The sequence below is a fragment of the Ochotona princeps genome, chromosome 8, assembly GCF_030435755.1.
Source record: "Ochotona princeps isolate mOchPri1 chromosome 8, mOchPri1.hap1, whole genome shotgun sequence".
Classification (NCBI taxonomy): domain Eukaryota; kingdom Metazoa; phylum Chordata; class Mammalia; order Lagomorpha; family Ochotonidae; genus Ochotona; species Ochotona princeps.
The window spans coordinates 48,533,478-48,558,447 of record NC_080839.1 but is presented as its reverse complement, the minus strand read 5'-3'; the positions used below and the strand labels follow the sequence as shown (position 1 = coordinate 48,558,447).

Here is a 24,970-nt window from a genome sequence, read left to right as displayed (position 1 = left end):
GGGGGATTGGTTTGTCTTCTAAAACATTCTAAAATGTTCCTATTCTCTGAATCAGATTCTCCCTAAGCACTCTGAAATACTGTTACTTCCCAAGTCCAAGATTCAATTTTGTCATAGAAAACCACTATTAGCCACATAATATCTTAAACAGAAGTGGTTTTCTACACCATGTACTAAACACTTACTACTTAGCAGACACTGTTCTGATACTCTATTCTTCTTAAGTTTTTGAGCTATGCATTCATGATTTAGGTTTTCTGTATTACATTATGCAAAACATGCTTATTTTAGTTAAATATCTGTTTTCTTTAAAACCGTTTTAATAGATTTTTGTTTTTGTATTTGAGGGTAACCATCTTTTTTTTACGCTTTTTTTAAGAATTTTTTTATTGTTAAGTCAAATATACAAGATCAGAAGAGACAGAGAGCAAGATCTTCTCTCCACTGATGAGGGTAACCATCTAAATAGGAAAAATCAACTGAGGGACTGACTTAGGACATTAGGAAAAGAGCAAAAGAATAAAGAAAAAGCAGAGGTAGAAAATGATGAAGTTAAAAAGAAAAAAATTTTAAGCAGCTAAGTATATATATAGAAGCAATAACAACACAGCTTAAAGTTAAAATTGCTTATAAGAAAAATCAGAGTGGCAATTTGGAACAGTGATTTAGACACTGTTTGGATAACCACATTCCACAATGGAGATAAAAGGTCCTAGTCCCAGCTCTACTCCGAATATTGTATACCCCTGGCTTCAACCTGGCCCAGTTCTGGCTGTTGTGGGCCTATGAAAAGTCAGTAAATGGAAGAGTTCTGTCGGTCTGTTTCTCTACTATTCAAATACATTTTTAAATTAAGAAATAAAAAAAATTTTAAAGAAAAGCATACTTTCAGTAATAAAAATGAGGTACAATTATATTGGAAATAAACAAGAGCTATAACTAGAGATTGAGTATAGCTTAAAAAGACACAAAGATTAAAATAAACGTCTTTCTAGTAATCGAGATTGAATAGTGAAATGGATAAATATCTAGAATAATCTTATCAAAACTGACTGAAAATACATGTATATATAAAATTTTTTAATTATTTGTCCTAAAAGCAATATAATGATTAAAACTGATCTAGCAATATATTCAGTTGGGTTATCTAAGAAAAGTAAGTGACTGGACATTATTTGTTAAAAATCCAATAATATAACTTATCATAATAACACAGTAAAGGATAAATGCCAGATGCTCTTCCAATAGATAAAAAAAAAATTAAAGATGCTATTCACTTATTACAAAAATGAATACCATAAAAAGATAACCAAACCAAAAATCCAGAATTCTATCTATAGTGTACATACATGTAGCAAGACGTCCCCACAGAACCCAAAGCAGAAGGGAGCAGATGTGTACAGAGCACTACTAGATGTGTGCATCAGAACCCCTGCAGAATGGAACTTGAAAGACGACTTACTGGTAGGAGAAATTATAGCTAATTTGCAACCATGCTTGTAACCAGGATCCACTCCCATCAGAGTACGTCCTGGGACAGGGCTTGTTAGAAGGAGCTGGCGAAGGTTCCGTCCAAACATCAATACTGATTCCTTCTCTGCGTCTGATGTTAGTTTGGCTCTTTAGAAATATATAAAGAAAAGAAGTACTGAGTTTTTCACTTGAGGGAGTTCTTTCCTTTATCCCTCAAAAAGGGAAGAAACTGTTTTGTATAGTTATTCCTCACCAGAGCATTCATTGTAACAAAATGACATTCAAGGAAAAACATCATACAATGAAATTATATTGAGTCTACTTTTTACTAATCCCAGTAATATATGACACCACACAATCAACTGTGACACAAACCATATGACCTTGTCATACCTACATTCCTGCTCTATCTGCTTTGCATCATACACAAAAGCCACAGCTATAACAGTGAGTGTGTGACTTTGGGATGGGATGGGCGGGGACAGAGTGAGTACATACAGCTTGGATGCCACTTGGAATGACAAATTCAAGTTTATCAATTTCTTTTAAATACAAACAAAATTAACTGGTATCAAAGGAGTTTAAATCCTTTCTAGGTTCTTTGACTCTCTTGCAATGGAAACTAAAGAAAGTACAACACAACAAAGTTTATTACAGGCTAATAAAGAAAGTATAACACAACAAGGTTTATTACAGGCTAATACCCAAACATGAGACACAGCATGGCTAGCAGAGGTTCCACCAACTGGCTCAAAGAGAAGAGGTGAACACAGCTGTTAGCAGGACACACTTGGCACACAGAACTCCCATCTGTCCCTAGCCCAGTGTCTGGCTCACCCTCTCAGCAGAGGACTCCAACTCACCCTGTTTTAGAGGACATGCTCAAAATCAAGGTGTTGCTCACTACTGCCACCACAGGGAGGTCACAAATCACTGCACTAGGCTCCTTGCACATGTGCACAGGCAGTAGGGGGGTCCTTTGTGGTCACAGTGTGTGTGTACACTCCTTGCTCCTGACTCATCTGGAGCTGCTTGAAGTGAGCTAGAGAGTTAGAGATGGACTTAGAGTGGCAGACAGATTCTTAAAGAGGTCGAAAAGGCTATTTTGTGAGTCCTGTTTCTACCTTGTCTCACACTCTTCAACAGATATTTCAATGTCACCTTCTCACCCTAATCCACTCTCCGTATCTATTCCTTCTGTCATTCTAACAGTAAGGAAACATGACCATAGAACTAATAGACAATCCAAAACTACATCTTACATCACTTACAAGTTTCATTAACAAACTTACTTAAAGCTTTTTAAGACTTTCTAGGGGGAAAAAAAATACATATATATATTTAAACCTATGTATACATAGGTTTAAATTCATCTCCTTAAAAGTTCTCAATGTATTATCTCCCCAAACTTTTAAAAGCAAAAAAGCATGTCTTTGCTATTAGACCAAATAAAAAATCCACATAATTGGCTACTAGAAAATTGAGAGTACAACTGCAGTTCAAAGCTCAATTTATATCATTATTGAGAAATAACTGCTTACATAAATAAAGATGAATATAGCCAACTAATGTTTGCTTTTCTAGCTTAATTCAGTTTCTTAAGGTTTTTGTACTTCTACCTGCTATTGGTCATTACAGGTATTTCTCAATTTTCACTTTTAATTTTACTGTCAGTCTTACACAAGATGCCGTGATAGTGTAAGAGATATACAACTAAAAAGACAAAATCTCAGGCCAGTGAGGTGGTATATCTGGCTTATCCTTCACCTAGCAGTGCCCGATAGCCCACATGGGCTGTCAGTCTTACACAAGATGCCATGATAGGTGGAAGAGATACACAACTAAGAAGATCTCGGGCCAGTGTAGTGGTATATCTGGCTAATCCTTCATCTAGTAGTGTCAGATAGCCCACGTGGGCTGCTCCATATCTGATCCAGCTCTCTGCTTATGACCTGAGAAAGCTGTGGAAGATGGCCCAAGTCCTTGAGCCCCTGCACTAATGTGGCAGACCTAGAAGAAGCTCTGGCTCTTAGCATCAGATCAGCTCAGTTCCGGCCATTGTGGCCTTCTGGGGAATGAATCAGCAGATGGAAGATCTTTTTCTAGTGTCTCTCCTTCCTTCTCTATAAAATTGACCTTTCAAATGAAAATAAATAAATGTTAAGGAAAAAAAAAAGGACAAGATCTCCACCCTGTAGGCCACTGTCCAGTGAAAGAAACAGAAGAGCAAAGGCTAGTCTTAAAGAGTGGGAAGGCAGATAAACCAGGAAAACTTTGTAGAAGAGATGTATGCACAGGTAATTCAGGAAGGAGAAAGGAAAAAGAAAAGCAAAGGAAGAAAGGAAAGAAAGAAAGAGACAGAGAGAGAGAGAGAGAGAGAAATAAATTGGGGCAAGGCATGAGAGGCAGGGAGAAGACACCCTAGATAATGGGAGCAGTAATCTCACATGCTAAAATAATAAGATATGAGAGTCTCACAAAAGTAGCAAAAAAATGGGTATTACAAAATACCCATTTTTTTGATGTTATGTATAACATGTTATGTTTTGAATGTTATATGTTGTGTATAAACTAAAATTGAAGTGTAGGTGAGGTGGCCACAGAAGGTGGCTGGGAACTCGCATTTACTTTTAACATATTGGTTACTCATTACTATGTCAATTAATTCCATAATGATGTAAATTTTTGCTGATGGTATGTTGGAGCTTTCAATTGACTGGGATGATACTCTGCTGGCTCTGTCTTTAGACCAGAGAGGGTATACCTAAGAAGCCGTTGAACTTGACTGGACAATAAGATGCTGGACTCTATATTTGGTATACGCTTGCAATGGGGGAATCTCAACTGAACTTGAGCTGTGGTTATGCAACAAGGTGGAGGAATCCACCATGGTGGGAGGGTTTGGGGAGGGGTGGGAGAACCCAAGTATCTATGTAACTGTGTCACATAATACAATGTAATTAATGAAGTTAAATAATAAATAATTAAAAAAATATATCAATGTATGAACTTCTAATGTCTGTACCACAATAACTGTACCTTTTAATTCTTTCTGGAGTTCCCTTATAGCTAGAGAGGCAAAGAAATAAAAAAAAAAAAACAGGGCTAAAAAGAGTCATTAACAGATTGATGGAATCATGACTCGTTATGAAGGACTATACTATTGAAACAACATGGGGGGGCCCGGCGGCGTGGCCTAGCGGCCAAAGTCCTCGCCTTGAAAGCCCCGGGATCCCATATGGGCGCCGGTTCTAATCCCGGCAGCTCCACTTCCCATCCAGCTCCCTGCTTGTGGCCTGGGAAAGCAGTTGAGGACGGCCCAGTGCATTGGGACCCTGCACCTATGTGGGAGACCCGGAAAAGGTTCCAGGTTCCCAGCTTTGGATCGGCACAGCATCGGCCCGTTGCGGCTCACTTGGGGAGTGAATCATCGGACGGAAGATCTTCCTCTCTGTCTCTCCTCCTCTGTGTATATCTGGCTGTAATAAAATGAATAAATCTTAAAAAAAAAAAAAAAGAAAAAAAAATGGGGAAGATCAGTTGGGGGTGGGAATTGAGAGGGGGGAATCCCAGACTCTACAGAATTGTACCATAAAATTCAAACATTCAAAATAAAAATTCAAAAAATAAAAGGCTCATGTTCTCCTCTAAAAAGTCTGGATTTTAATCTGGAAACAAAGTCCACTGAAAAACTTCACACAAACAAACATGAAACAATGGAACAGAAATGTTCAAATGCCAATTTGGAATATGTAGGTAAAGACAAGACAAAACATAGAGATCTTGTATTATTCTAGCAGAATAATCCAGACAAAAAATAATCATTTCTGGGGCTGGCACTGTGGCATAGTGGGTAAAGCCATGGGCTGCTATGCTTGTATCATATATGAGAGCTGGTTAATCTGCTGGTTACTCTGCTTTCCATACAGTTCCCTGCTAATGGACCAGGAGAAGCAGGAGAAGATAGCCCAGTGTCACCCATGTAGTAGACCCAGGAGGGAGCTCTTGGCTCTTGCCGTCATTGCAGCCACCTAGAGATTATAAACCAACAGATGAAAGAGTTCTCTCTTTGTAACTCCTTCAAATAAGCAAATAAATTCTTTAAAATAATTTTTAAAATTATGTCCTGAACTAAGATTATAGCAATAGAAAGTAAAATTCAACATATATTTTTAATAAAATATAGCAAAATAGATAAAACCTAAGATTGATGAGAAGTGTGCAAAACAACATATGGGTGAGAGCCACAGAAATAAGAAAGGCAGAAGTAGGCTCTGTATAATAAGTAGTCAACCAAATGAAATGATCAAATGACATAGTATTGTCTATGTAATTTAGTGCACACACACAAATGCAGAAAAGTATCAGTTAACAATGATTATCTTTAAACAGTGAAATTATGTCAGTTTTTCCCTTCATGCCTTAACAATTTTTTCAATTTTTCTACCATTCGACAAATTTCTTATGAACTAGGGAAAGACTTTGGTTTAAAAAGACCATTAGGCATTTCTGCCTCTCAACTACTATTTAGGTAAGTGTTTCTGTCAAGAGAGATAACTGAAGACAATGTCTGCAAACTAACTTCTGAATGAAACAAGGTATTTTTTTTAACCACTGGCATTTTTAAAAAGGAAAGAATTTTTGCCTGCCCACTGCTAAGGAAATAAGGAAAGAAGTATAATACTCCCAAGTCAATTTGTATATCACATGTTAATTAACTATACCACAAGCAATGAAGATACTCAGACCAAATATATGGAAATAGGTCAGAAGCAACAACAGATATTGCAAGCAACAGAAGAAAACAAAGAAAAATACTGCATGAGAAACAAGCATTTCAAATGCTTTTCCCTTCCTTAACAATGAAATTTTTATTTTCAAAATTTATGCACTATCACTTAAAGGAGATAATACTTCACACTGACATAAAATGAAATAAGTTGCAAAGGGAAAATTCTTTTAGGGAGACACCTAGACTAAAATGAAAATGAGATTGAATGACATTAAAAAGGACACTGGACAGTGGAGTTCTCTCTCTCTTTTGCTTTCCCATGAGGTGCACAGAGTTCCTATCAGTTGCTTCACTCATGCAACTGACCACAACAGCCCAAGGTTAGGGGCAACAAAGGGAGCAGAGAACTCAATCTAGGGCTACCGTGTGAATGATGAGAGCCCACATAATACATACCTGAACTCTCTACAGAGAAGAGGAGAAATGAGGCGTTTAAAGGAATCATCCAGTGAATTATATAAAATCTTCATTAACTCTGGTCTTGCAAAACCACGTGGCCTCCACCTGCAAAAAAAAAAAAAAAGTTCATACTAAAATCGACATAAAAACAAGACCATTAGTAGAATCCTGGAAGAATGAGGATAAAGAATAGAAGAGGAAAATTGATATTGAAGCTGAAGTAACCTAACCTGTGAGGAGAGGTCATGGTGTCTGGAAATTATTGCTGCAACATCTCGAGGTTTTATTTTTAAAAACCTGGTAAATACAGTCAGACATAAATTCAATGCAAAAACATTCTCTTCTGGGAAAAGACTCCAAAGCATTATTAACAATGGCTAAAATCGTAAGATATAAGTAAGTCACCAGAGAATCACTACAACACTGCTATAGACTGAATTACATCCCTTTTCAAACTCAAAGTAAATGTCAATCATTAGTTTGACAGTCTTGGGAGATAATTAGATTTAGATGAGATGACACCAAACAGTGCTCTCCTTCTCTCCCCCTCTATCATACGATGACATGGGAAGACAGCAGCTGTCAGCAAGCCAGAAAGACAGCCAGGAAATGAGTCAGCTGGCACCCTGATACTCTACTTGCTATCTTCCAGAGGCAGAAAAAAAATAAATTTCTGTTTTATAAGACACCCAGCTTGTAGCATTTTGAGATGCCAATGGGAGCTATGACAAGCACTGCACCTTTTCCTATTTATTTATCTCTTACTGAGAGACTAAGTAGAATGAACAAAGGACAAACTATTACAGCTGTGGCTTCTTGCCATTCTTGGCTAGAAGGTATTCTTCTGTTCAGGCCACACTGAGGAGCATCTGCATACATATTATAGAATATGTAAATATCATATAACCAACTGCTAGTAGACAAAACAGAAAAATGCAAGCTGAGAGAACAAATTCAGCCTTGTCCTTTCTGTTTTTACCCAATGCCTCTTTCTTTGCCCTTCAGTAGTTCTTGAAAATATTGATGCTTTAAAATATTAATGTGTTCTAATAAAAAATTAATATACTTTCTCTAAGGATATTCAATCTCCTTACTTATTTCAGGTTAGGTAATAAACTAAACTGCAGGAAACAGACATTTAAGCAAGTATGATGTGTTGTACCAAAGCTTTTAGAACACTAAATTTCTTCCTTAGAAGGGAGTTACCTGCGCAAACATACTGTTTTGCTCTTTCATTTCAATGAAGATGCTTTTATGCATGACACGCATTGTTCCTTCCATTCAAATCCCTGCTACTCTGTACTGTCACATTTACTTCATAGATGAGGAGCTGGGAACCAGAGGGTAAGAATCAGACAGATAAGCTCCATCTCAATGAGAAAATTTTTAACAAAAAAAGTATGGCATGAATAAGCTAAAAACACAGCATGGCCATATTGCCTAGTGGCCACAATTCCTACCTGGATTCAATTGCTGACTCTATCCTCAAACTCCAGCCTGGAAGGCAGTGGTCACAGCCCAAGTCAATGGGCCCAGCCATCCAAGTGGGAGATCAAAACGGATTTCACAGTTCAAGGCTTGGCTCACCCCAGCCCCAACCACTGCGGGCATTTGGGGAATAAAGAAGTAAAGAATTTCTGTTCCAAATTTTGAAAAAGGAAAACTAGAGATATATAAAAGCAAAGATAAGGAAAATTCAAAAACAATGGTGATTAGCAGTACAATAGAGCAGTCAAAAAGGAAACTCCAAGTCAGTCTACCCTGATTCAAATTCTGCTTTACTACTTTCTTGGGGAGCTTTGCTTTACCATGTCATTGTATCCTCCCCTGTAAAACAGTAATAGTAGCTACTCCATTGAGTCATAGTAAGTTAACAAACATAAAAGACTTAAAACACCTAGCACCTTATAGGTAAGTATTAGCTGTGGATGTTGCTGTCATTACCACTATTAAGTCAGGGAATGCAGTGTCAAGAATGACTTTCCAAATGAAACATCTGGGACGGGTTCTAAAGCTGCACTACGGTTCACCAAGCAACAATAGAGCATGAGCATTCTGAGAAGAAATCATAGCATCTATAAAAGTTCAGAGGCATCAGAGAAACACAATAAATTCAAATAACTACCAACAGACTAATGCTGATCAGGCAAAATGTGGCAGGATCCAATGTGGAGACAATAAGGTTAAAACTGTACCATACAAGACTACAGAGGGTTTTATAGATCACAATAGAGTCTGGACAGCTAGGAAACAGAACATAGCACTGGATTATAGAACAACATGCTAGAACGTAGTCCTTAGAAGTGAAACGACCTTAATGAAGTGTTTTGTTTTTTATTGTACCGTAGCTCCCCTTCACCTATGGATTTACTTTCCATGGTTCTGTCACTCATGGTCAACTGTGATTTCAAAATATTACTATACAGCCTGGGTGCTTTTTGGACCAGCACATGTGCGGAAGCTGGGCAGCATGACTCCCTGGGAATGGGGAGGCGCAGGAAGGCCCCAGGTTCCCCAGACTGTGTGCTTTTTAGACCAGCACAAGTGCAAACAGCTAGGCAGCATGACTCCCGAGGACAGGAGAGGCCTGCTATAGCCTGGATGCCAATGGCACCAGGCAAAGCCCTCGGGTTGCCCAGCAGCACACTGAAAAGACTTGTGGGCATGAACTAACACTTTGGGAGATGGCACAGATGGGGGCAACCAGGGACCTGAGGGTTCATGTCCAGGTGAGGAACAACTTCTAAGAGTATTTCATGGATAAGGCCACTATACTTGCGAGGCTAGATAATGGAACCCACTAATGAGAGCTGGAACAATGAATGGGCAATGTGTGTGGGGGCCATGACACTGAGCATGTGAATGAATCAGGACTGCAGGAAGAATCTGTGAAGGTGTATGGGTTTTCAATCTTGTGGAACAACAATCCCCACTGGCGCACACAAAATCTATGGCTGGGACAGGCCTGGTTGGGGAGCTAAGGGAATGCCCTGGCTGGGTTGGGATTACCACTGGTGAGTGCGTGAGCCAGAATGGTAGTAGCAAGCTGGGCTGCACATGGCTACAGTCTCCCCAGCAAGGATGGGAGCTGTGTCTGGGAAGGACGAGACTGGGCTAGACTCCAGCACCCACTGGTACCCACAAGAGCCAGGGTGGTTGTAGCAAGGGCTGGGCTAGGTCTTGTCTCCCACTGAACAACACGATGGCTGTGTCTGGGTGTGAACAAGGTGTGGCTGGGCTGCAGCACCCAATAGTGAGAACTGGAATGGGCGTGGGCTGGTTGGGCAAGGACACTGTCCCACCAGGACAAGAGATGGACAACATCTACCTGGTCCAAAGACACACCAGTGTGTGCAACATTTGCCACTGGGAGGAGACCTACTAGAGTAGCTTGGAAAACTCCTTTGTCAGAATGTAATCCTTGCAGATGAGCAGAAGAATCAAGGCAAGCAGAAGCCCAGACCAGGCCAGGTTATAATACCTACCAGCATATATGTGGGTCAGGTCCTAGAGTGGGCCAGGCTGGGTCAGTTTATAATATCCACTGGCAGATCTAAGAACAAGGGCAGGATGCAAGAGGGGCCAGTTCAGGGTCACACCAGTCAGTTCACATCAGGGCCAGGATTGGAGGCTGGCAGGGGCTGGCTGGGTCTGGCTGGGCTGGGTTGCAGAACCCACCAACTTGAGCTGGAACTGGGGGCAGGCTGGACCAAGTCAGGCTGGAGTACCTGCTAGTGGATACCAAGGTGAGGTGAGCTATGATAGTCAGGGGGAGGTAGGTACTGGGTCTGTGAGCCCCAGGGGTGGGAGTCTAGCAGGGCATGAGTTGCCTGCCCTGGGTCCTTGGCTCATCTGCAAGATAAGTGCCAGGTCCGTGAGCCACAGGGGTGGGAGGTCCAGCATGGTCCGGGTCACCTGGCCAAGGTCCGTGGTCCACCTGCATGGTGTGTCAGGTTCATGAGCCTCAGGGGCAGAGGGTCCCAAGTCGCCTGGCCTGGGTATCCTTGGCCTGCATGTGCAATGCGTGCTGGGTCCATGAGCCTCAGGTACATGGGATCTGGCAAGGTGCTGGTTGCCTGGCCCAGGTCCTTGGCCTGCCTGGTGGTGGGGGCTGGGTCCATGCATGAACCCCTGGGGCTGGGGATCCAGCAGGACCTGGGTCACTTGGTCTGGATTCTTGGCCCTCATGCACGGTGGGGCTGGGTCTGTGAGCCCCAGGGGTGGGGATCCGGCCAGGCCCTGGTCACCTGGCTAGGGTCCTTGGCCCACCTGCGAGAACTGGTCCTCCTCCTAAGATGGAGTAGCAGACAACTGGCTCAGATCCATGTGGAGGATATGGCAGCCCACGGAGCCCTGCAGGGGGCATTTATACCACCCCAGAGGAAGGAAGACAGAACAAATGGGACAACTACCCCAGCCAAACAATGACAGAAATTTCTGGGCAAATGCAGACTGTGAGGTCAACTATGTCAGCGAGTGGACTTTGAAAGGGTTTCCTCATCCTTGGATTGGTTAGATTGACAACATTTCAGAACTACTGAAACCACCTGAGCAGAACCCTTGGTGTGTGTGCCACATTGGGACCTGACTTGATAGCAGGTGGCCATTCTCCATCCCTGGGTTCTGGAGTGGCTGGGAGGCTGGGTATGACTTTTCCCCTTATCCCTTCCCCCACCTTTTCCCCAAAACAAGAAAGAGAAGCAGAAAGTTTGGAAATAATGATCACACCCACTTTTCACTAAGCCATCCCACTCCAATCAATTATGTGAACATCATCTAAAATTAAAAACAAACTAAAACAGGAAAACACAATTCAGAAAAAAAGATACCTCATGAAATTAAAAACACATTCTCGTGTTTTATCACAACTATTTTATTAGTTATTACTGTTACTCCCTTACTATGCCTAACATTCCAAAAAGCTAAAGCTAATCACTAAAAGTGTTAAACAAATGAACACTATTTTTAATAAATTATATGTTCATAAATTTTTTTGAAAAATCCAAGTGTTACTTTAATTGTCCTGAATGCAGAAAATATCTCAGGTAAGTTACATACTGTATGTTCAGAGATTTATACTATAATATCCAATATACTATTTCATTCAGTCAGACTTGAATGGACAAAAAATTTCAACTATACTACAAAGAGTATGATGCTTCTATTTATTTTCTCACAATGGATGGCATGCTCTTCATAAAAGATATAGATAGTACCAAAAAGCTTTCAAGCAAAAGTTTCTTTTCTTAGAAATAATCATTACTAAATATTCCTTCTGCACCTTCCCAGATATTTTGTATTTATGCACATACAACATGTATACTATAAATGCAAGAAAGGGTGTCTCTATATTGCCTGTTACCTGCATTTTGTTATGCTGCATAACAGACATTTCTCCACATAATTATATTTAGGAATCTATGGAGTATTTTAGAAAAGAGAATAAATTTTGTAAAAACTCTATAAACTGACCTGTTTCGGATGCACCACCTACAGAATTCATTTTTCACATCATCAGAAATGTTAACCTTGACTCTCAATATCTTCAAATTTTCTCCACGGTTAATTGCCAGAATCTGAGTGAACAAATATATGACACTATTAAATACACCCAATATATGTAAAGGAGAAGAGAAAAAGTTGCAGAAGGAATTTCTAAAGAGAAAAATGACTCAGACTTTTCCAGGTTTGAAGAACAAAGAATTTCAATATCACTATGAGATGATACAATTAAGATAAACGCTTATGTTTAGCTATATTTGTGTCAAGAAAACACAAACAGATGATTTTGGGGTAAGTGTTTGATGCAAGGTATCTTGGAATACCTTCATCGCCTATCAGATTGCCTGGGTTTGAATTCTAGCTCCCCTTTTAGTGCACAGCCTGGAGGGCAGTGGGTTCAGCCCACATACCTGACTTACATCACTAATATAGGAGATCTGGTTCCAAGCTTCAGGCTGGCCTAGCCTCACCTGTTCTGGGCATTCATGGGAAGAACTGGTGGGTGGAAGAAATCTCTGCCATCTGTCTCTTTGTCTCTCTTCCTACCTTTCAAATAAATAAATTTATTTGTTTTTATACCACAGTTTTTGCAGAAAAAAAAGACACACCTGATCTGTTTTTGGAAGAAAAGAGAAACAACCCTGCGACAGGCTCAGGAACAGAAGCATAAACTTCAGATGTCTGTCCCTGGCATCCTTAATCCACACGAAATTCCAGAAGAAATGTGTGATTAAAATCTGAAATCATGCTGTTTTTCTTTATCTTTTTTTTTCCTTCTGCTGCAACTCTTGTTGGCAGTATAAAACAGCATATGGATATTTGTTGACCAAAATAATGCCAATTTGTAAATTAAAATGTCACCTAGTGGCCAAAAAAAAAAATAATCTTCAATTCAATAAGAAAGAATGGCTTAAGTCAGGAAAAGTCACTGTCCCTGCTGGCACAGGAGGTGAACTAAGTAGGGCTGGCCCATGGATGCCCTGGTATGCTCAAAATCTGGCATTGGGAGGGGTTCTGTGGAGGAGCCTGGGCAACTCCTCTGGCAGGACACAGACCCTGCAGGTAAGCGCAAGAAGCATGGTAGGAAACAGCCCAGAATAGGCCATGGAAAGTTTCCCACTGGCATACATTTGGCATGGGCCGGGGGCAGACCAGGCTGAATCAGTTCTCGTCATCCACTGGCAAATCCGAGCACCAGAACAGAAAGTGGATCGAGCCAGGTTCGGTCGCAACAAAAACCAGTGCACAATATGGAATGCCAAGGTGAGGTTGCCTGTACCGGATGTGACCACAGCACCCAACCAGCACGCGTGAGAACCAGGAAGGGAGGGGGCAGAGCCGGCAGGGGGAATAAGGGGTGGTTCCCTTGCCAGACAGCTACTCCCACTGGAGAGCGTGAGCTGGGATGGGGGCAGACCAGACTAAGCAGGGCTACAACACCTGTGCGTTGCATGTGGACTAGATCAGGGAAAAGCCAGGCTGGGCTGATTATTCCTACTGGTGCAAACAAAATTAGAGTGGGTAAGGGTTGTTTGGGCTTAGCAGCAGCATCAGCTAGCAGAAGCTGGTTCGGGGAGCTAATTCTGTCAAGTCAAACCACAGAACCACCTGGAGAGTGCCTAATCCAGGAGTGAGAGAGACCTGGGAGGGAAATAGTGGGCTCCTCCCTCTTGGGTTACCACTCCCACAGGAGGGCACGAAAACTAGGACAGGGGCAGGGGTTGCTAGACAGAGAGGCACCCAACAACATCCGTGAGGCCTGGATAGTGGAGCTGATTAGATGGAACTAAGCTTTAAAACCCATTGACATGTACGAGAGCCGAATGCGATGTGGGACAGACTGGACCAGACTGCTACACATACTGGCAAACCAGGGTAGAGGGCGGGCTCGGTGGGGGTTACTGTGAGTCACTCTGACTAGGCTGCAACTCCCACTGGTTTATGCAAGGGCCGAGTATGTGCTGGGCAGAACCAGGCTGGACTGCAACACCCACTTGTTCCAGTGGAAGTCGGGGCTGAAAACAGAACCAACCCAACAACTGCAACCACCAGCTGATTGGGGCAATGGACTGTGCTGGGCCCTATACTTGCTAGAACATAAAAGAACACCTCAGGCAAAGTTTCTTTGGGGATCTCCCCAATCGAAATGCTGAACTCAGAACCCTAACCAAGAAAAGACAGAAGACAGAACAAGTCGATCAACCACCTCAGCTATATGTTGGCAGCGAAATACTAGGCAAATGGAGACTCAATGACGGACTGTGTCAATCAGTGGATTCTTCAAAGACATCATTGTGCTTGGAGTGGCAAGACTGGCAGCAATTCATAACTGTTGAACTATCAAAACCACTTAAGCAAGAATCTCGGAGCATGCCCCACATCCGGGACCTGGGGTGGGTGGGAAACTGGGTGGGGCTTCTCCCTCAATATCCCCCTTTACCTCAGATACATGAAGGAAACAATATGGAAATAATAGTCTTACCCACTTTCCTATTTAAAAAAAAGAAAGAAAAAAGAAAGAAAGAAAGAATGGCTGATCATGAAAGAGGTTCAATACCATTAACAGTTGATTACCAGGAAAAACCACAGAGGTCAAGCATGAGACAGAGAATGTGACATACTCAAAGTGCTAAAATAAAAACAGTATCAACCAAGAACTTCATATCCAGAAAACCAAACATTCAGAAAACATCCTGGAGACCAGCTAAGTAACAATGTAAATATACTCAGCTTTACAGGTCTATATTCCAGAAAGTGGTTAGAATGGTTCACTTTATGACACAACTGAAAATAATTTTAAAGGAGCAATTAAGACTCCTTAAATAAGCAAAAATCATGGGAATTTGACATTGAAAGACCTGCCCTATGCGAAATATTACAGAAACTCCTTCAGGCTGAAGTGAAAGAACAGAAAGCCATACCAGGAATAAAGAATATTGGTAAAGCTACCTAGACCTACAAATATACATATAATATGTAATAAATATATACATATATATATAATTATAACCCCTCTTTTTTCCCACCATATGATTTAAAAAGTCACATTCTGAAATGTAGATAGAGCCTATAAATACACTTAGGAAAAAAAATCAGTGAACTGAAACATGAAATCAGAAAACTGAGACTAAATCAGAGGTATTTATTTAACATAGAAATAATCCCAAATTGAGTTCAGATCCAAGTATTCTAGGAAGCAAAATCTAATAAGAAAAATACTACCCAGAAAGTCAATATACTTAAGTTGCAATATAATCAAACTCGGCTAGTAATTCTGTGTCACCACCTTCTCTGATCATCACTTGTGATGTGGAAAGAATCTGGCAATTATAAGAATCTTTATAAGGTAGAAAACAAAATACACAAATCCCCTTAAATCCCTAGTAGGTAGGCAAACTCGAAGTATTATTATTACTACTAGCAACATGAATGAACACTTAGTTACCTGATGATGCTGGATGTTTCTTATATTGCATGAAAAATTCTGATAGAGCTGAAACTTGTCGACATCTTTCTCATTTACCTTTTTTGAGGAGACTTTCGCCAGAGACGATTGTATACAAATATATCTATTTTGGCACCTATCAAAACATACAAATGTTAAAAACAAAAAGAAGCAGTTATCAACCTGTATTTTAGAATATGACATATTGAAGTATGAGTAACAAAAAGGATAATCCATTATCAAGCAAAATATTTTTAATGATGCTCAACTATGAAAATAAAGCTATTAACCTATCAAAAAAGCAGTTTGGAACAGTTTTTTAGCCTTGCAACCAAGATCACTATGTCCCATGGCAGTGTACTTGGGTTCAATTCCTAGCTCTGATTCCAGCTTCTTACTCCATGCAAACCATGGAGGCAAAAGTGATGACCCAGGTAATTGGGTTACCGTCACCCAAGTAGGATATGTGGATTGAGTTCCCAATTTTTTACTTCAGCACTTTAGGCATTTGGGGAATAAGCTAACCTATGGAAGCTCTTTCCTGTCTGTCTCTCTCTTTGTCTGCCTCTCAAACAAATATATTAATTAAGTTTTGAAAAAGGAGAACTCAAGTTTCCATAGGTTCCATGGCTTTATATATTAACCCAATCCCCCTCATAAAATACCTAAATGAATTCAGATTTCAGGTTCCATTTGTAGCCAGCCAAGAAGCTCTCATCTAAATATTATTCTTTCCTTACCACATAGTTAGAGAGTCACAGTGAATTAAAAGCCAAAAAGGAGGGAAATAAAAGGATATATCAGATGGCTTCCAATAACAATTTATAAAATGGAGCAAAACTGAAATACCATAATTAGCTATAGAAACAGTTTTTAAACTTATATAAAAAAAAAAAAAAGAAAGAAAAATGAAACTTCAGCAATTCTCCTACTTCAACTCACTACTTCTGGAGCATTACAAAAACAGGAACGTTCTCACCCTATTTCGACAAAACCACTGGCCAGCACAGTAGTCAGCTAATTAGAAGACAGATATATACTCTCTCTTTCACTCTCCTCTGGAGAGGGGTGAGGGTTGTGGAGACAGTGAAAGAAAGAAGAAAGCCCCTGAAGAGGCAGTTTGCCTTCTCTTCTGATACATAGCAGGAAAGAGATACACATAAAAAAAGAATTTTATTTTAATTTCTTTTTTTAAATGAGGTATAAAAGCCATATGCCCAAGTAGCTCCATGTCAAAGATCTTTTCAGAGTGGGCTTGGGATGCATGGATGAGCTGCTTTCCCCAACAGTCAACACTGAGTTCAGCACACCAACCCAGCCCTGATATTACACATTATCAAGTCAACTCAACCAACAGTCAACACCAGAAATGAGAATTATAAAATTAAGCACATACCTCAAAATGAATATGCTTAATACGAAGTTCACTATAAAATATCATTTACTGTAAACATGAATCTCTGCCTGGTAAATACTGTGCAAGGCAGTGGTTTTTAAACTGTTCTTCAGAACCCATCATTGAATGTCTCAGTATAAAGAGGATGAGTAGGCAGAGTTTCAGGCTGCCTGCCCAAAATTCAATTAAAACCTCTTTTATCTGTATTATATATTAGGTTTCTGCTGTTTGAACAAAAAGTTCTGATACTTTAAAAAGCCAAAAAGAAAAGATTTTAGCAAACACTGGTATTAGCATTAGTCATGTGACCCTTAACAGCACGAGTCCACAAAGCAGAGAACTCCACGAAAGAGTTACTCACAATTTCCGAATGAAGTCAAGTGTGTCTTTGTCTTTTGCAATCATGTCTGCTAAAATATGCTGTACTCCTGTTTCAACATCCTGCAGCGTTGAAAGCCCTTTAGAAGGGTAGGGGGAAGAACAAACACAGAAAGTGTTAAGATTAATTTTAATGTCTATAATGAAATCATACTAAATTAATCCCAGTCAAAAGAAAATCTTAAGGGGAAAAACTGAAGACAGAAAGATATTGTAGCACTGACTAGCTTATAACAAAAAGCATGTTTCCAAAAGCAATACTAGAGACACTTAACATGTTATATGGCCTAGTGGGAACAATGCAGCTCCAGAACCAGCTCCCTGGCCTAATCCTGGTTCTACCATATATCAGTTGTGGGATCCTGGGTACGGTTTTTGACTTCTTTGTACCTCATTTCCCTATGAAAATCAGATAATGCCACTACCTCATTCACGAAGTGGCTGCAACAACTAAGTATGTTATAGGAAATATGGAGACTAGAAATATATCACCAAGCACACTATTTCACCTATTACAAAAACTTTCCTTTACAAAACAGTTTTCAAATACTCCAAAAAGTATTTTAATTTTTCAAATCTCATAAACAATTACACATTTTTTCATTTTCAATTAAAATGCCTATAAATGATGCAATGAGTCCCCTACAGGTGTTTTGCTTTGCTAATTTATAGCAAAGAGTTTTGAACATCATGCCCCCTATGACACTAACTTACACAATGAGATTTATTTGCGTAGCTTCTTCATTCCTTTAATCTTTTTGCATCAAAGCTCTGGTTTTTGTTTTTACTTTTTACATTAAAGCTTAATTTCTTTAATTAAAGCTTAAGTTAAGCACTGTACACTTTTCTGTGAGTATAATCTTATTGGACAATAGGTACAAAAGCTAAAGAGAACCGAAAAACAAATTTACTGAAGCATAATTAGTAAAGAAAAAAAGGTGACATTAATGCTAATTATCAAAGTAAATGTATTACTCTCTTAAAATTACTTTTTATTCTAATTTTTAAAGTGAAATTTGGTCACTCAAATTCACAGGAATTGTATCCACAATTTAAGAAAATTTTAAAATTACCTGACAGTTGCATACATGGATTTGTTTTTTAAAGATTTATGTATTTTTATTAGAAGACAGATATATATAGAGAGAGGAGAGACATAGAGAAGATCGTCCATCCGCTGTTCACTTCACTGATCTGAAGCCAGGAGCCAAGAGCTTTCTCTGAGTCTTCCATGTGGGTATAGGGTCTCAAGCCCTTCAGTCATCCTCAACTGATTTCCCAGGCACAAGCGGGGAGCTGGATGGGAAGTAAGGCAGCCAGGACACAAACTGGCACCCATATGGGATGCCAGGCACACAAGGTAAGGACTTTAACCACTAGGCTACTATGCCAGGGCCACAAATATGGCTTTTAAAATGGCTGTAGCACATAGTCAGCATTCAATAAACATCCATCCTTACATAAAATATCTCCCTAAAGAAGTCTCCAGCTAAGAACTGTGTGAAGCTAAGTTTTGAAGCCCCAAAGCACCTCACAGCAACACTACACAAAATTCAATGGTAAGAGTGAAAATCAGTAGCGAAGATTAAACCTACCATGAGAAAAACTAATAGAAGCAGATAACAGAAGGAATTACAGACTTTGCTGTAATAAAAGACCTTTGAAATCCTCCATCATACTATGGGAAAACAATTTGAAAACCTAATATAATCAATGTATCTTATGCAACTAAAAGTGTGCTAGAGCTCTAGATAAATGTTTCATATAATCTAAGGATCCAAAAATAAATTCATAATGGGTACTTGTTACCTATAAATTTCTATATGGCAGGCTTCTGATACTCATTAAAGTTTAAAGCACTACTCCTCAGAAGGAGCTGTGAGCTACCTTTAAAGCAGCAATGCTCAGTGGGAGGTAGACATGAACAGAGTCATTTGAGAAGTTCAATCAAATATCATACTCCCTTTTGCAGTCCAACCAGGGTGAAAAAGGGTTAGAATCAAAGTCTTGTGTGTTTTCAAAAACCTCCTTCATCAAAGAGATCTGTTCTTAGTGGCTTAATACAGCCAAGGATAACAAGAGCTCCAAAATTTTAGCATCTCAATGAAATACAGAGCAAACAAGGTCCACAGAAGCAGTAAATCACATCCTTTTCCTTATAATGAAACCTTTCTGAGAGCAGACTCTCCAAAGCGCCAGTCGCACAACACAGGTGAAAAAGCTAACATTACTCTTCACTTCATCAGCACTTAGGCTAGCTCTTCTTACACATAATAAAACACTAGCTACTACCCCTTGCATGCAACAGGAAGATATTCAGAATCACCTAGAACATGTCCATTTTGTGGCACAGTGTAGATATCTGATTCAGATTAAATTCTGGTTAATCTGTGACAATGAGGGAATGTCTTCTACTGAGAAAAAAACTGAAGTATCTGGTTTATAAATAAATCTTTGAGAAATGAATACAATACTTCTTTAGAAAACACAACAACAAGATTAAAGGTGATCAAGACTATGTGTGTATCACAGAGAATGACCAGATAGAGTGGGAAACATTCTAAACTAACTTTAAAAAGCTGTAACTGGGCCCAGCACAGTAGCCTAGTAGCTAAAGTACTCACCATGCACGGCCCATGATCCCATATGGGTGCTGGTTCTAATCCCAGCAGCCCTGTTTCTCATCCAGCTCCCTGCTTGTGGCCTGGGAAAGCAGTTGAGGATAATCCAAAGCCTTGGCACCCTACACACAAGTGGGAGACCCAGAGGAGACTCCTGGCTTCTGGCTTCACATAGGCTCAACTCCGGTCATTGTGGCAATTTGGGGAGTTAATCATCAAATGGAAGATCTTCATCTCTGTCTCTCCTCGTCTCTGTATATCTCACTTTCCATTAAAAATAAATAAATCTTCAAAGAAAAAAAGCTATAACTGGTTTAGAAGAATAATGAACTCTCCTATATACTTAATCAGGGTAAAAGAAAAAAGGATTTAAGGAAGTAAGGTACTGATGTATCTGCTAACACAGAGGTATCACCAAGTGCTCATTATCAGGTATCCCACAGATCACCATGAACAACAACCAAAAGAGATCGTTGTGAACAACACAGAACCCATGAGAACTAAGGAGACTTCTGCACGAAAAAGGATGGGAAGTAGAAGGAAAGAAAATCAACCATTATACCCATGCACATAAACATTTTGAAAGCTCTAACATTTCAGTCTAGTGTGAACTGTATCATGATTGGGCACAGACAGTTCCTTTAGGGTTAAACTTAATACTTGGCTATAGATTCTCAGCTACTATGAAGGTATAAACACTGTAACCACTGCAAATCCAACTATTAACATACATGAAAAATTAAGGAAAGCAGAATTTTACTCTTTGACCCATGTCTAAATTCAAATAATCCTATCTCGCTTTCCATTATCATTCCTCATTAGACACTAAAACTTTGTCTATGAACAGATAGTTTTAGTTTATAGACATATCCTCAATATTTTTAATTATAAAAAATATTCACATTTGGTGGATTCTTTAGAACAGAAACAGGTATGGTACATAATTTTTAACGTTTAGTACATTGTGCTGATTTTGTTATCAGAGACTGCCCCCTACAGACTGCTATAGCCCAGACTATTTCAGAATTAACAGAAGGTCAAAAGCAACCAGAATCAGGGTTAGGGGATCCAGGAGGACATGTAGGTTATGGGGCACACACTTGAGTATTCTACACAAGTATGTACTAAAGTATGAACCTGAATAATTTTAGAGCTGCAACAAACATCATGAGGACTACAGGCAGTATACTGTATAGTATATTGGACATTCACACAGAGTAGTAGACTATATATTCTATTAACCATAAAAAACACATTAAAGTTAAGTATGTAAAATGACAGGCCACATTAATTTGCCCGATTATCACATACAGCATTACTTGATCAAATAAACATTTAATTGTGTATGCTTTTATCAAAATATCATGCTGCCCACCCTTAAGTATATACATTTTTTAAATATAAAAATCAACACTTTTTTAAAAACAAGCAGAGCTCACTAGAGCATCCATCTTCCCAGTCCTAACCGAAAACTCCTGGAAGAAGCTCCTATTGCCCAGAAAGTTCTCCCACTAAGGCTTATTTGGACAATGAAACCAATGCATAGTCACATGAATTAACTGCCACTGTCCTCAGGTTTACTTAGCAATGTCTCTCCCTCATTCTCATTCTTCATGCGCAAGTGCACACACACAACAGAATAGGAAGATACACAAAGAAACAAATGTTTAGAAAAAGACACTTATTACTAGAGAGTGGAAGGGTGGGAGTGAGGCTACACTTCATACTTCATGCTTGTCAGAACTGTTGAAATCCTTTTTAAGGAAGAAAGCTGTGGCTTACATAATGAAACAAACTGCTAAAAATAGAATAAAGGCTTTAAAAATATTTAGAAGAAACTTTGTAACTTTGAGATATGCAGGTTTTTCTTTAGAAAGAAAAAAGCAATTAACTTAAAAGAAAAGATTAAAAATTATTATGAAATGAGGGCCTATTTATCAGGAGACAGCATAAACAAAGTGAAGACAAGTTGTGCACTGAGAGGGTACTATTTGCCAGACACCACAGTAGGAAAACGGGCAAAGGACCAGGAAAGGTATTTCATCAAAACAGGAAAGCTAAATGACTAAGCATTAGGTATGCCAGGATTTATTTTATTAGAGTTACTCTCCAAATGCTATCATGTCCTTTTATATAGTCCCTACTTAGTTCTTAAAACAGAAGTCTTTGGATTGTAAGCAAAAGGAAGAAACAGGTCTGATCTCTGTAGGTGAAGCTGGTACCTTTCACGTTGGGTTGAATGTAAGACAGCAGACTGAGCTCCCCTGGCCGCTCGAGCAGTGTCCTGGCTGCTCCTTCCAATCCCAACTGTTTCGCTCTCTGGGCTTTAGTGCCTTTGCTCCCAGTTTTATATGGGGCAGACTAGAGAAAAATCAGGGCAGAAAAACATATCACATAGTTTTTGTTGAAAATTAAAATGCTAAAACTAGGACGCAAGACTGGAGAACATGCTGAAAACACTAAAGACCCATTTTCTCCCTTCCCCCTTCCTTAGAGATGAATTAATACTAAATAAATACTTACAGTACAAAGATGGCATGTGTCTTAACTTAAAGTATTATTTTCTAGGTGCTTAATTGTTTCATGCAAATTCAAAACTGCCTGAATCACAGCATCTTTTCCTCAACACAATCAAGCTCATTAAACTTTGTCTACACTCAGTTTTGTTTTTGCTTTTTAAATTGCAAAGTAAGATGTACAGAGAGCCGGAGAGACAGAGAGGAAGATCTTCCATCCAATAATTCACTCCCCAAGTGGCTGCAATGACCAGAGCTAAGCCAATCCGAAACCAGGAGCCTCTTCCGGGTCTCCCACACAGGTGAGTGGGCCATCCTTGACTGCCTTCCCAAGCCACAAGCAGGGAGGTGGATGGGAAACGGAGCCGCCGGGATTAGAACTGGTACCCAAATGGAATCCCAGCACGTGCAAGGCAAGAGCGTTAGCTACTAGGCTACCACGCAGGGCCCACAGTGCTTCTTTTTAATCCATACTCACCCCTCACCTGCTACCAGCAGGTTTGTTAGTCATGTCATCACAGAGATCCATGACGACCCCCTATTTATTACCAAGCATATATTTTTTTATATAGTTTTTCCCTTGACGAATCTTCCTGTTAAATCTAACTACTGATCATGACCTCCTTCTAAAGCCCTCCTCGCTACTGTTCCAATATACAATCATCTCTAGAATTTTGCTATACTTCTGATTTTTATAGCTCCAGGCTCCCTCTTCCTCTACCCAGCCTTCAAAAGCTGGTGCTCCTGACCTATTTGTTCCACCAAATATCACTTCAGTGGGTTTCTCCAGCCTCAGGTTTTCAAACACCAACTGCAGGCCGAAGATGCTCCCATCAGAGTCACCAGCTCTGCCTTTCCTTCTGTGTACATCTTGCCCACTCCACTGGGGACGCCTCAAGGACAGACTCCAAATTACCTATCTCTAATGCTTCAAATGCCTCGCATGAACAAGACATTCAATAAAAATAAATATTCTGTAGAATTAAATCATAATAGCTGCTAATAACTTTCACTTTTTTATTTTAGTCTCCTTACAGATTAAAATCATAGGGCCCAGTGCGGTAGCCTAGCAGCTAAAGTCCTGGCCTTGCCTTGAACACTGGGATCCCACATGGACGCCAGTTCGTATCCCACTAGTCCTGCTTCCCATACAGCTCCCTACTTGTAGCCTGCAAAAGCAGTCAAAGACGACCCAAAGTCTTAGGACCCTGCCCCCACATGGGAGACCCGGAGGAAGTTCCAGGCTCCTGGCTTCAGATCGACTTAGCTCTGGCCATTGCAGCCATTTGGGTAGTGAATCAGCAGAGAGAAGATCCTTCTCTGTCTCTCCTCTGTATATCTGACTTTCAGATAAAAACAAATCTATCTCTAGGAAAAAAAAAGACTCAAATCCTAACAGTTTCAGGGATTATATGACCAACCAAGCTCCTTACCACATGTTCCAATTCTTCAGAAGTTTTACAGTTCAGCAAAGCATTTAACAAGGATTCAGACATCTTTCCCTCCTTCTTAATTTTCTGTATTGTACTATGAACCTTCTTGGCAACAGACCTGAAAATAAACACTGTTGTAACATACAAGATCTACATGTCAAGACTATCTTATTGAATTCATCTCAAACTTACAGAAAAGTTGCAGATAAAATAAAAAGAATATTTATTTTGTCCTTTCATTCACAATGAGAATAATTACCTACCAATACTTTAAAGTGCCTCTTCCATAAACAAGACTTTGCTAAATAGCATCAATGTAGCCAACAGTACCAGATGAATAATGCTGATGTAACACTACCACCTGATCCTCAGAATTTTTTAAGTTTCATCAACAGTCCCGATAATATTGTTGTTAATAGAGTCAGTTCAGAATGCTAGGTGGCTCGTGGTTTCGCTGCATCCAGTTTCCTTCCAGCTCAAACAGGATCATAGCCTCTCTTTGATTTTCAAGATCTAGAAACTTTGAAATGCCATAGCCAGTCAGTTTGTGGGATGTCCCACTGTTCACATTCCTGTGACCTTTCCTCAAACCAAAATTCATACGGTATATTTTGGGCAAAACTATCACACAAGTGATGCTGTGTTTTTCTCACTGTATCATATTAACTTACAAGTAATTTTTATTTGACCCATTAATTTTGGTCATTTAATTAAATAGTACCTCTGTTTCTTCACAATACAAGTATTTTTTATAATCAACACATATTCCCTATGTAATTAAAAAGTATTTTGTGCAGAGAGGTATTTTCAGGCTGTGTAATTGTCTTGAACTTCCAAATATCCTACGCTTTCACATTAAACTTCCAATTTACTTACTGGTTTACATATATCATTACAGACTTACGGTTTCTTACTTTATCTAATAGTTAAAATTCATTGCTATCACTGCTCAAAATTTCTCCAAACTCTCTCATCTACTTCCTATGCAATTCTAACACATCCCTATTGTTCTCTG

General features: G+C 39.6%; 1 protein-coding gene across 4 annotated transcripts in view; it reads right to left on the bottom strand.

Annotated features, from left to right (window-relative positions):
* The window catches only part of SRBD1 (S1 RNA binding domain 1), a 192,071-nt gene that overhangs the window by 142,505 nt on the left and 24,596 nt on the right, over positions 1-24,970 (bottom strand). For all 4 annotated transcript variants that reach the window (XM_004582781.3, XM_058667994.1, XM_058667995.1 and 1 more), the window contains exons 6-12: positions 23,956-24,073; positions 22,229-22,367; positions 17,369-17,465; positions 15,612-15,747; positions 12,137-12,240; positions 6,662-6,769; positions 1,463-1,620 (exon numbers count right to left, since the gene is read on the bottom strand). In XM_004582781.3, the coding sequence (XP_004582838.2) occupies positions 1,463-1,620; positions 6,662-6,769; positions 12,137-12,240; positions 15,612-15,747; positions 17,369-17,465; positions 22,229-22,367; positions 23,956-24,073 (860 nt within the window). The remainder of the gene's footprint in view (positions 1-1,462; positions 1,621-6,661; positions 6,770-12,136; positions 12,241-15,611; positions 15,748-17,368; positions 17,466-22,228; positions 22,368-23,955; positions 24,074-24,970) is intronic.